Source organism: Danio aesculapii, chromosome 2 (genome assembly GCF_903798145.1).
Source record: "Danio aesculapii chromosome 2, fDanAes4.1, whole genome shotgun sequence".
Classification (NCBI taxonomy): Eukaryota; Metazoa; Chordata; class Actinopteri; order Cypriniformes; family Danionidae; genus Danio; species Danio aesculapii.
The window spans coordinates 12,637,601-12,651,079 of NC_079436.1; the positions used below are offsets into that span (position 1 = coordinate 12,637,601).

Sequence of the window (13,479 nt, forward strand, 5' to 3'; positions counted from 1 at the left end):
ATCATGTGTTAGCCATGTGTTAATGCATGTTAATGCTAGCAACATATAGTAATATATGTTAAAATATGTTAAACTTGTTTAGCAATATTTTAATTAATACTAACAAATGTGTTAACTGTGCTAGCATTTTGCTCATTCAACTGTAAAATACTTAACCAAATAGCAGACAAATCCAAATGCCCAACGCAAGCTGTAATTTTAAAGAGGACTATGCGTTCTAGACAGTTCAGCTCGATGATGTATAATGTCTATCGCCTTTAGTCCAATTTAGCAACTTGATAGCAACCGTCTTTTTAAAGAAGCGTAACCGATTTAATAATCAAGAGTGTGATGTAACTGATGTGTTTTATGTTGTAGAATAAAATGTGAAAGTAAAAAAAAAACATTGACTTTGGGACGAGGGAACCTGTACTGCTAAAATGCTAACTCGCTTTCAGGTTTTTGCCTACAAATTGACGTCATAGTTCCTCCACTCTATTGGTTCCAAATTAGTAGTTTAAACAAGCAGCAAAGTAACTTTTTTTGTATTATCAACAATTTGTCAAGTTTGACACAAATAATTTATTTTAAAACATGACATACATCTTGCTAATCCATGTTTATACACATAAAATATGTGAGCCATGATAAACATTAATTAGCATGTAACATTAACATTAATATGTTAATTAGCATGTAACTTAAATGTTTCTAGTGTGTGCTATAATGTAATTTGTTAACTTGCTAGGAATCTGTGAAAATGCAAGAGTTCATTTCAAAATAATACCTAGAATATGTCTAATAAATCTTTCCTTTATTTTTATTTAACTTTAACTCTAAACTTACAGGATTGTATATTTTACAACAGCTTAAAAACATCACAGTGAAGAAGTTCATTTTTGTAATTAAGTTTTCAGTTAAGGAACTGTAAATATTCAGGTTTGTGAAAGTTTGCCTTTAGAACCCATGTAATCTTTAGTTCACCCATTTACATTTGATGTGTGTTTATTGACGCCCTACTCTCAATATTTGTTTCTGCAGATCCAGGTTCTGCCTGCAGGGGGCGAGACCACCCTGTTCAAGCAATTCTTCTCTAACTGGAAGGACAAGAATCAAACCACTGGCCCTACAAAGGCCTACACTATTGGCAAAATAGCCAATGTGGAGCAGATTCCTTTTGATGCCTCCAGCCTCCATAACAACAAGGCCATGGCAGCCCAGCACAACATGGTAGATGATGGTTCTGGAAAAGTCGAGGTAAACTTCTCTTTGGTCATCTCACTCTCTCACATATACTACTGTTCAAGGGTTAGTGGTCAGTAACTTAAAACAAAGTCAAATTAATATTTTAATTTAGTAAGAAAACAATAAATGGATAGTTCATCTAAAATGACAATTTACAGTTCATTTATTCACCCTCAGGCCATTCAAGATGTAGATAATGTTTATTTTCCAGTAAAATGTTAAAGATGAATAAGTGGTTCTTTGTGATTCGTATGTCAGTGGAGATCGAACATAAACACATACAAACAAGTCCGAACAATTCTCATGCAAAGTCGCATACGAACATTATGTTTCACAAGACATCAGTGTGTTGCCAGGAGCCATAGCTATTAATTTGGACTTGTGTTGGACTTTATGTGTTTATTAATAATAATAATAATAATAATGATAATGATAATAAAAACTGTAAACATTGACTGCCATTATATGGATCACCAAGGATTCAGCTAAGAATCTTCTTTAATGTTCTAATAAAGAAAAGAAGACGCAGGCATATTGGATGACCTGAGGTGAGTAAATTAACTGGAATTTTTGCATTTTTGGGTGAACTATCTCTTTAAATTGATCAACAGTAAAGAAAACTTAAAATATAAAAAAGATTTCTATTTTAATCTATTTATTTAAACATTTTTTCCAGCAATGAATCCAATATTTCCTAAAAAAGGGCCATAGTTTACACACACACACACACACACACGCACACACACACGCACACACGCACACACACACACACACACACACACACACACACACACACACACACACACACACATGGAGAGAGAGAACTTAGCAACTGTTTGTTTTATCATTGACTGTCATTGAGTGACTATCATTGAGCAGAAAATGTGCCTATTACATGATTTCTGAACAATCATATGACACTGGAGTTATGGTTGCTAAAAATTAAGCTATGACAGGAAAAAAGTGCTTAGATATTTAAATATTTTATATGAAGGCTGTATTAAAAAAAGGCAGAAATGGTATTGATTTCCCCCTAATCATCATTGCTTTTTCACATTCAAGCAATGTGCAAATTAAAGTTACCATTATGCTAATGTGTTAGCCTATGTATAAAAAAGAGAATGATTATTCTAGCAACATGCAAATTCATGGGAATTGTGTGTAAATCATGTTAGCCATGTGTTCAATTCATGCACACAATATGTTAAAACGCATATGTAGAAAATATGCTAGAAACAAGCTATTAAATCATGCTAGAAGTGCCCACTGAAGCTATGCAGGGCTGCGCCCGATCAGTACCTGGATGGGAGACCACATGGGACAGCTAGGCAGTGTTGCCAACTATTTCCAATGAAAAGTAGCTAAAGTCTGCCCGAAAAGTAGCTTAATGTTGCCAGATGACATCACACAGTAATTTGCATATCAGTGATGTCATCACGTAGTATCTGACAAGCGTAAGCCCGTCATTCTACTCTCTGAGGCACCATGTATTAGATTATATTAAAACATTACATCTAGATGCACAAGAAATAGATTCTTATTAACATATTACTTTGCGTGATGACGTCATTGCGTAATCGCAACTCAAAACTATATCTTACATAAAAAACTACATCTTACATAAAAACAATATTTGAAATATGTCCATTTAGATTTGTATGAAAAATATAGTTGACTATTTGTAAAAATGATAAACACTTTTTGATAAGAATTTTTTATTTTTAAATATAACACTGATAATAACAAGTTACATTCTATTAAACAATCACAGCTTGTGTACTTACTCTTTTTAACTTGTGAAATTAACACTTTTGTGAAAGTGACAAGAATTATAGCACTAATGAAATTTATTGCTTCCTAAATTACCAACAATTATATATGTTAACAAATATCAGTAAATTAACAATTATGAAAAACAATCTGAGCTAGCAATTTACTCTCCTGAGTGACGCCCGCAGTCTCCTCTTCTGAGTCACTTTTTAAAAAACTGCTAAAAGTAGCCAAAATGAATGTTAAAAAGTGCTAAATTTGTTGCTAGGTGCTTTTTGAAAAACAAGTTGCTAGGGTAGTATGAACAGTTGCTAAATCTAGCAGCAAAATTGCTAAGTTGACAACACTGAATCTAGGTTACTGCTGGAAGTGATGTTAGTGAGACCAGCAGAGTGCGCTCAACCTGCAGTCTATGTGGGTCCTAATGCCCCAGTATATTGATGGGGACTGCTCAATGAGTGCCGTCTTTCGGATGAGACGTTAAACCGAGATCCCGACTCTCTGTGGTCCAAGGATGTCCTTCGCAAAAGACTGTCCATCATGGCCTCCTAAACATCCCCATATCATAATTGGCTTCATCACTCTGTCTCCTCTTCACCAATCAGCTTGTGTGTTGTGGTGTGTGGTCTGGCACAATATGGCTGCCGTCGCATTAGGTGGATGCTGCACACTGGTGGTGGATGAGGAGATTCCCCCCAAAAAATCGCTTTGAGTGTCCAGAAAAGCGCTAAATAAATGGAATTATTTATAATAATAATAATTATTATTATTAAGTGTGCTAATTGTGCTAGAAACATGTTAGCAGCACGCTTTTTCATGCTAGCATGTTGTTAGATTTACACTAATTCTATAAGAAATATTGTAATTAGAGAATGTATGTTAATGTCTGCATTAAATGTATTGTCCATAAATGTTAAGGCGTTTCCTTTAAAAAAAGATTCATGTATTGACAGATTTTTCTCTAAGACAATAATATTAATATCAGAACTGCATTTACCCTTACCATTATCCATATTTCCAAATGGCATTCTTCTAATTCTGTTTACACAATATATTATAAACCATTCCCCTGCGGGTAATGAATCCAGTGCTTGTATTCAGTGCATATTAAAGTTCAATGTTGAATCTTGCTTGAACGTTTTAATCAGTGATGTTGGTCTAAATCAGATCTGGCGTGTGGAGGGAGGAGCTCGTGTGCCAGTGGACCCCAAGACCTACGGCCAGTTCTTTGGAGGAGACTGTTACCTGATCCTCTACAGCTACAAACAGGGAAGCAGAGAGCAGTACATCATCTACACCTGGTCAGTCCACACAGATTTATACTGTTATCTGCTGTATTATCTGTGGTGTGTGTTTGCAGCATGTGAACAGAGTGTGATTGCATTTCAGGCAGGGGCTAAAGTGCACTCAGGATGAGCTGGCAGCTTCTGCTTTCCTCACAGTCCAGCTGGACGACTCCATGGGAGGAGCTCCAGTCAGGTGAAAAAAAATCATCAGTCTGTGCCAGAAAACAGCATTGAAAAACACAGCGACACATTATTATGATCGTTGATTTAGGGGTGTTTTGGCTAATATGGTCACATGCCTGATTAGTATGTAGTCTCTATTATTGCAAATCACATATTGAAGAGTGCTTTATTGTTTTTTTAGCAGGTTCTGGATGTTTTTTCCACATTTGATTCAAGTTTATTGTATAGGGCTTTTCACACTAGTTATTGTTTCAAACCAGCTTTACAAAAGGTACACATTCCTGCATTACAATCAAATTCAGAAAAGTTATTAGTTACCATAACTTTATTAATTACTAATAACTTTAACTAATTAACTAGTAACTAATAGCTTTTAACAGTTAATGCTATTATATATAAACATAGTTAACCTGCAGTCATATAGGTGATGTCTATGTGTACAATCATAGGGCATATTTTATAAGTCGTTGTTTGAATGATGTCACCCAAAACAATTGGAAATTCTGTAATAATTTCCTCACACTTTACTTGTTCCAAACCTGTTTGACTTTCTGTATTCTGTTGAACACTAGTATATTGATGGGGACTACTCAATGAGTGCCGTATTTCGAATGAGACATTATACCGAGATCCCGACTCTCTGTAGTCCCAGGATGTCCTTTGCAAAAGAATAGGGGTTTAACCCAGGCATCCTGGGCAAATTTGCCCACTTATAAATATATAAATTGGGTGTCCTTTGCTTGCTGTGAATTCTTGATTGGTGGAATATTTTACAGCATCATGGGTAATGCAGTTTTTGTATATAAATAATATTATTTATAAAATATTATTCATATATTATAATTCATTCATTCATTCATTTTCATTTCGGCTTAGTTCCTTTATTAATTAGGGGGTCGCCACAGCAGAATGTACCGCGATATATATTATAATATATATTAATTATTCAGTGCAATAAACAATGCAAATGTTTAAAATGTCTCTATGGCTTCATATTTTTTAGAAACCATGAGAGAATGTTTTCAGTATTCTTTAGTGAACAGTACAGCATTTTTATTTTCAAATAGAAATTAATGTAGAATTATACTGTAAAGTCTTTTCTGACTTCTAACTTTAAATCGGTAGTTCAACTAAACTTAAACTTTTATCTAGAGGAAACAGAAAACAGACCCACCAAATTGTACAGAATGACAAAAATATTTGTTATGTATGATGTAGGCATGGGCCAGTATAAATTTCTGATGGTATGATAACATTAGATAAAAAACATGGATTCACAGTATCGCGGTATTGTGATTACTGCTCTAAAATAAGTACATTGTAAATGTCTGGTTAAAACAAGAACAAAAAAAACTTTCCCCATTAAACACAATTTATTTTAAGTAACATTTATAATATCTTGTAACATTTAGCATGTCAGGCTAAATAGTTAAAATACATCATTGACTTCTACTTTCTTCATTAGTTTTTAAAAACACTTATTTCTTAAAAAAAATTATTACATATAACTTTGGAACGGTATAACAGAACATTTTAGTGGTATTAAATTTGTTTTCCAAACAGCAGTAAACCTTGAAACTGGTTTTTGTCCCATGCCTAGTATGATAAAGTGTCCCAGTAGGAACAAAGAGAACTAAGCCAAAGGAAAATGAATTTCATCAAGCCACTAATTTGCTTCCCAAATTCTGAATCTGATATCTAAACACTTGTTAGCTACCAAAAGTTTATATAAAGCAAAAAGGAAACCCCCACATGATAATTAGTTAAATTAGGATAGTTTAAGTGTTTCCTTTCTTATATTTTCCCCATTGTGTACAAACGATTATAACTTAGAATCCAACATTAGCTGTATTTTTGCTGATAACCACTAGAGGGCGATCATGATAAGAACAGCTTTGAAAAGGATAGTTCATTTAAAACTCAAAATTCTGTCATATACTTACAAACCGCAGCTGGAAGGGCATCCACTGCGTAAAACGTATGCTGGATAAGTTGGCAGTTCATTTGGCTGTGACAACCCCTGTTTAATAAAGTGACTAACCCAAAAAGAAAATGAATGAATGATACTTACAAACCCATTTGAATTTCTTTTTTCTGTTGAACACAAAAGGAAATATTTAGAAAAATGTTGGAAACTGGTAACCATTGACTTAGACATAGTATTTGTTTTACCTACAATGGATATCAAGTGACACTGGCTTCCAACATTCGTCAAAATATCTTATTTTGAGTCCAACAGAAAAAAAAGAAACTCATGAAGGTTTGAAACCTCTTTTGGGTGGAAACAAATGAGAGTTTTATTTTTGGGTGAACTGCTTCTTTAAATGCATGTTGCTTCACCCAGAAATGAAACATTTTTAATCATTTACCATGAGGCTTTAGTTAGTCTTTGAAACACAAATTGCGCTCATGCACGCACAAAAAAAAGAAAGATTTGTTCTAGCATGTGTTAACCATATGTTGTGCATTTGTGTGTATATATGTGAACAAAAGCCTAAATTACATGTGTTCATTGCAGTAAGCGATAATATCTTTTGAGTAAACTCATTCATATGGATTCATTAATCCAGTTGTAGTCATATGTATCATCAGTAAACACATACTAATAAGACAAACCACTTGTAGACTTCAGAAGAGACTTTCTTTCTTCTTAAACAAAAAACACTATAGCTGCGTCCCAAATGGCACACTATGCACTCATGCACTATGTACTTATGCACTTACGCACTCAACAGCATAGTATATGAATGTAGTGTCGTCCCTAATGGAACACTAATGTTTTTTTACTAAGCGGAAATTCAAACCGATTCCCTGATGACGTTTGGCGGTTGTCAAATCAGTGAAATAAATTAACAAATAATCAAATAATACCTGCCGTGAGTATAACTGTATTCACCATCGGGAGGCGCTATAATCACTTTCGTAGGAGAATTTTGCTTTCATAATCCAAAATAAATAGTTATCCAACATGATGTGAGCCAGATAGCTCCACTCCTTCTACTACATGAGCAAAGCTGTGACTGTTGAGTGCGTGCGGTGTCCATCATTCCACACTTCATTTTTCACCGGCTGAATGGAGTGCATCATCCGGGTAATTAAAGTGCACTTATTATTTTAGAGTTTTCAGTGTGAATGCACTACTTACACTATTTATACTACAAAATGGCGTAGAATAGTGCATAGGTATGCGATTTGGGATGCACCTTATGCATTTATGAAGTGTGCTTCACACAGGTGAGTGGGCTTGACAAACCACCTGTAGAAACACTCTTCTCTCTCTTAAAAGAAAACAAAACACTCCCCCTTACTCTAGCACCTAAATCTCTGAGCACTTACAGTTCATTTGTTTAGCAAGCACATCTTGTGTGTATTGCCTCCTCTTATTGAATCACTGAATGCCTCCTCAGCTGTAAATCGCTTTGATATTTTTCAAGACACTTCTCTACAGCTTAAAGTGACATTTAAACAAATAAGACTTTCTCCAGAAGAAAAAATATTATCAGACATACTGTGAAAATTTCCTTGCTCTGTTAAACATATTTTGGGAAATATTTAAAAGAGAAAAAAAATTCAACTTCGACTGTATATATAACTTTTTTTTCTAAATCCACTGCTCAGGTACGAGTGACACAGGGTCAGGAACCTCCTCATCTGATGAGTCTGTTTAAGGGCAAACCAATGATAATTCATACTGGAGGAACGTCCCGCAAAGATGGCCAGACCAAGCCGGCCGCCACGCGCCTCTTCCACATCCGGCAGAGCACTTCAAAAGCCACTCGTGCTGTAGAGGTCAGTAACAGTCCCAATACTCCCATACATGAGTCAAAGACGAGATTAAAGCATAATACAGCTTTAAAGTCCCCATGAACCGAAAGCTGCGACTGTTAATTGTTTTGTATTGTGACGCAATAAACTGAATATTAAGTGAAACAACAGTGGGCGTGGCTTGTTTTTCTACTGCGAGCTGATTGTTGTAGTAAGTAGGCATTTCATTCAGAAAGATGGGGAAAAGGGTTTGGAGAGGGTTATTACAACCTAACGGACTCCTCATGCTCAACATTTCTATTTGTTGTCATGTGATTAAATATGTTAGCCACGCCCACTTCCTAAGATATACGTGATCTGACAATTTGACTGAAAACAAACAAGAAGTGCTTTTTCAAATTTCAATTAAATATTAGAAGGGCAAATTAATTGTTCGACACAGATCTAGCAATGTGAGCTAACAAAGTCAAATGGTTAGGTTTGATTTCTTGGAGACTATAAAATGGTTGTTATATTGGTATTTAGAAAGTTCCTTGTCTTTGTATGTATGTATTTTTTCTGAGCATAAATCATTGTGATTTATAGAAGACACCCACACTAAAATGTAATACAAATAGGTTGCCAAAATGATTTATATGGTAATTCATTGTAATGACACTGTGATGAAACTAAATATTCGCAGTATGCCGAATAACGTATATTGCAAACAGTTTCAAACAGTGAGCTTGACCAGTGAAATTAATATCTAATATTTACAACATCTATTAATTTTTTTTTTAAAAGTCAAACAATTTAAATGTTTTAGCCATTTCACTGAATGACGTGTGGTTCTGTAGAGTAAATGTCGCATGGGGAGCGTTTACCAAACAACGACGTAACTTGCGGCTGAACTATCATAGTACTATGCATCGTTTGGGAAAAGAACGATGTAGTGACGAGTGTCTCCCTAAATCCGCAGTTTCTCTGTCGCAGATCCATCATTTGAATCATGTTAGTTATAACGTAAAACGCCCATAATTATGCTCTGATCTTGAATTATATGTAAATGACACATATAGGGCCTATGTTTCCATTACAAATATTATTGAGAACATTCCATATTCTATTCTAAAACATAAAATCACTCACAAAAGCTAACACTATTCTAATCTCATATGGAAATCATATAAATAAATAAATAATGAAGCTACTTATTAGGAAAGGAAATTTAATATTTATTATTTATTATGAAATGAAAAAATTCTAATTTAATAATAATATTGACATGATTTTCTGTTTAAATATGCATAATATTGTATCAATGATGTTTCAAAAAAATTTTCAACCATTTTTGTGAAATTGCTTACCATACTATTTTACTGTTATAAGTGTTTATTTAAGAATGTGCATTTAAACTGTATGTTTTATAATACAGTTCTATAAATAATGAATTATTTTTTTTAATTATGAAAAGATATTTATTTTTAAAAATACAAATTTATTATCATCGATCATTAAATTATTATTATTTTTTTTAGAAATCTGTTAAAACTTGTTTTAAATTAAACACTGAAGCCTATAGGCAAATAACAATCTGGTCAGAACATTTAGCTTTCCTTAGTCAGAATTTGGTCATATGAATAATAAGAAAAATTTTTTAAAAAATAATAATAATCCAACTTTTGGTCTTTCGAACTACCCGAACCCACCTTGGCTACACGCCTAAAACTTAATAAACTGTATGAAGAAAGGATTAATTATTAATATATTTAAATAGCAGTTAAATAAATTATAGCATATATAGCATAATAAGGAATGTTGTTTGATTCAGCCGTCCTCACCAATGTCAAGTGCAAACCTACGCCCTTGGATACTTAATAAATACCTACTATAAATTAAAAGCATTAACGTATGCTATGTTTTTTGTTTTCACAAGCTTTAGGGACGTAACAGAAATTCTGCTTTTAGGTTACCTACAGCTTTCGTCATGAGCCATGGCTGTGTTCAAAATGTTTTCAAAGTGCACTGTGAAGGGAGCACAATTGTAAACATGAAATCGCTAAAACTGAACTGTTAAAATACTTTGAAAGCAAATTAGGCCTACACCTAAGAGTGATGAACTTAATGTATTTTCCAAGTTTAAATGTTAGAATGTTCTAAATGAATAGGGCATAGGGGGATAACTGGAAATAGAACACAGCCAGTGACGGTCTTCCTGAAGCCAGTTTGGACCATTCTTCTTTGCATAATTTTCCAGTTCAGTCAGGTTTGATGGGTGCTGAGCATGAACGGCCCTTTTCAAACCAATCCATAGATTTTCGATGATGTCAAATCTGGGGACTGGGATGGCCATTCTAGAACATTCCATTGTGTTTGAGTATGAATTCCTTGGTAGATCTGGAACTGTACTTTGAGTCATTGTCCTGCTGAAACATCCAACCCTGGAGTAACTTCAGCCTCTTGGCTGATTCCTGAACTGGCTGATTTCTTCAGACACATTTTCTGTTCCAATGCACTACTTTTCTTTTGTTTTTCAATGTAAATATGTGCTTGACGAATATGTAAGACTTTAACATTTGCGTCAAGTGCCAAGTTAAAAGTACTTTTACACAGTGCTGCTCTTCACTGTCAGATATACAGCAATGGACCAATCAGAAGAACTTGAAGGCGGGGCAACTATTGCAAGATTCTATTTAGAGATTTCTCAGTTGCGTGTCAAGATAATCTCATGCTTATGTTGCACTTTTGTTTTAACCATTCTGAAAGTGTTGCGTCTCACATTTTATGTCGTGAAATGAACACTTAGTTCTCCTAATATAACAGCCAACACTTATTTAAACATGTACAAATTTTGATTGAATTCAATCAATCACAGCTCATAAGAATTCATGACAGTTAGGACATTATTTAACCATGTTTTGACATTTTATTTCCACCAAATTGAACAGTTTACTTATATTTCATATAAAGTCTATGGGCCCTATCATACACCCGGCGCAATAAGGTTTTGCCCTGACGGGAAAACCTTAATTTTCCCATTTTTCGCCACGTTGTTTAAATAGCGAATCCATTAATCCATAGCGCATTGTTGGCACGTTGCTATTTTGAGGAATTAAAATAGCTGCGATAGACCAGCAGACCCGAGAGCAGGTCTAAAGTCCAGCGCAGAGCGCGTTAGTTATGCGCCTCCCTTACACATTGCTTAAAAAACACAGGATGTACAGCAATACGCAAATATCTTTACAAATGAAAAAGAATTAAAGAATTAAAATATTACAAAAAATATTATTTTCTACATGAATATAAAAACCACTGCCTCAATCCCTTCTTCATCTCAGGGGGGCTTTTTTAGTTTATTCACGACAGTTTGCTTTTGTATAATGTTATTATTAGTAGTAGTATTATTTATATATTATATATTTTTTATAAAAACAAGCTTAGATTTGTCCACCTGTCAGGTTTTGGACCATATGGGGCACAGCATGTGTATTTGGATATAACTCAGTTGTTTGACCCCACTTCATTATTATTGTTCATTTATTCATTTGCTGGAAATTAGAACTGAATTTAGAAATAGTTTTGAAACAAATCTCTGCGCTTAACAAACGAAATTAATTACGTAGACTAATGGATGTCTCTGCGTACAACACGTTTCCTTATCAACAAAAGAGAGAAAGTGAAAGTAAACGCCAATTGGAGGAGGCTCATTCTTTATCCTCTCACTGCAGTTGGTCAGTTTAACTGTTTTCTCGCTAGTGAAGTGTTCAGTTTTACGTACGCTTACATATCCGCCATTTAAATAGCAATGCAGCATGGCGCAACACAACTGACTCTTAAAGGGAATGGGAGATGAGACTTATTGGTTTATTCTCCAAACACACCCACCAGAACTCATTAAGAGAATCAACTGAACTGTGTTAGACCATGCGCCACGGTGCAGAGCGTATTTTTCCGCCCTTAAAATAACAAAGCCCAGCGCCCTGCGTTTTAGACTTTGCACCTAAATGGTTAAAATAGATCCCTTAGTATGTAAAATCACTTTCTCTAATTTGATTTCAAAGTAGAACCTGTCTTTGGTCAACCTGTCTTTTAAATCACTCCATTTATCTTCTATTACAGGTTAAACCATCTGCAACTAGCTTAAACACCAATGATGTGTTTGTGCTGAAGACGTCCGGGGGTGTGTTTGTGTGGAAAGGGACAGGAGCCAGTGATGAAGAAATGGCTGCTGCTAAGTATGTTGTGAGTGTGCTTGGAGGACCATCCACAGATGTGCCAGAGGGTAAAGAAACTGGTGAGTGTCAGGACAGGTTTCTAAATGTTTTATGTATAATGTGAACTCGTTTCAGACGTGTCTCTGTCTTCAGATTCATTCTGGAATCCTTTGGGAGGAAAGAAGGACTATCAGAAATCCCCAGCTCTTCAACGTTCTGTCAAACCTCCACGTCTGTTTGGTTGCTCCAATAAAACTGGCCGGCTAGTTGTAAGTGAGAGTCACGCAATGTGTCTGAAAGTTCTGATATGCACTTGCAGGCTGATATGTCTTATCCAATCTGCTTCCAAACACTACACTTCAGGGCACAGGTGATTGGTTGCTGTGAGCTCAGCAGCCAATGAACTTGCTCCACAGTATTTAAATACTTTCTGTTTGTAGTATTCCTTAATCAGATTTTTATTTAGTTGAATAACAAAACATAAGTAAATAGCACTCTTCCACCTAGCAAACTTCACTGAGGTAAGACTATTATGCTTGTCTATTGTGCTTGTTTACTGGTGGTTACTACTAGGTTACCAATACTACGGACAGCTGCTCTAACAACTAGGTGGAAATGCAACTAATTCAGGATTTTTGGTATTATTTTTTTGTTTGCTTCATGTTAGATTTGCTGATTTTAGTAGACAAAATAGTAGTTAAGTGAGCGATTTCAGACACAGTGACAGAGAGGAAAGCTGTAGTTTGTAGATGTGATGATGTAGATGTGATGAAACGTGAAATTGTCTTGGTCTTTCTCTCAGGTTGAGGAGGTTCCTGGAGATTTCAATCAGTCAGACCTGGCCACTGATGATGTCATGTTGCTTGACACCTGGGATCAGGTGAGTTGGCACACAGTATGACTTCCACAGTATGAGCGGTGGTTCTCAAACAGGGGAACTGGGACGAAGAAATGATCAGGGGACTTCAAAAATAAGACAAAACAGGCTTTATTTTTATTTCTAACTTTCATTTGTGTCCTTTTAGATATAAATCGTGTGGAAAAAATGTGTTGGGAAT

The 13,479-nt window shown here is 35.0% G+C and overlaps 1 protein-coding gene across 1 annotated transcript in view; it reads left to right on the forward strand.

The window, feature by feature from the left end:
- Positions 1-13,479, forward strand: part of scinlb (scinderin like b) — a 42,660-nt gene that overhangs the window by 24,437 nt on the left and 4,744 nt on the right. The window contains exons 9-15 of the mRNA XM_056473089.1: positions 1,021-1,236; positions 4,162-4,295; positions 4,384-4,470; positions 8,078-8,252; positions 12,327-12,501; positions 12,575-12,690; positions 13,224-13,301. Coding sequence (XP_056329064.1) covers positions 1,021-1,236; positions 4,162-4,295; positions 4,384-4,470; positions 8,078-8,252; positions 12,327-12,501; positions 12,575-12,690; positions 13,224-13,301 — 981 coding nt within the window. The remainder of the gene's footprint in view (positions 1-1,020; positions 1,237-4,161; positions 4,296-4,383; positions 4,471-8,077; positions 8,253-12,326; positions 12,502-12,574; positions 12,691-13,223; positions 13,302-13,479) is intronic.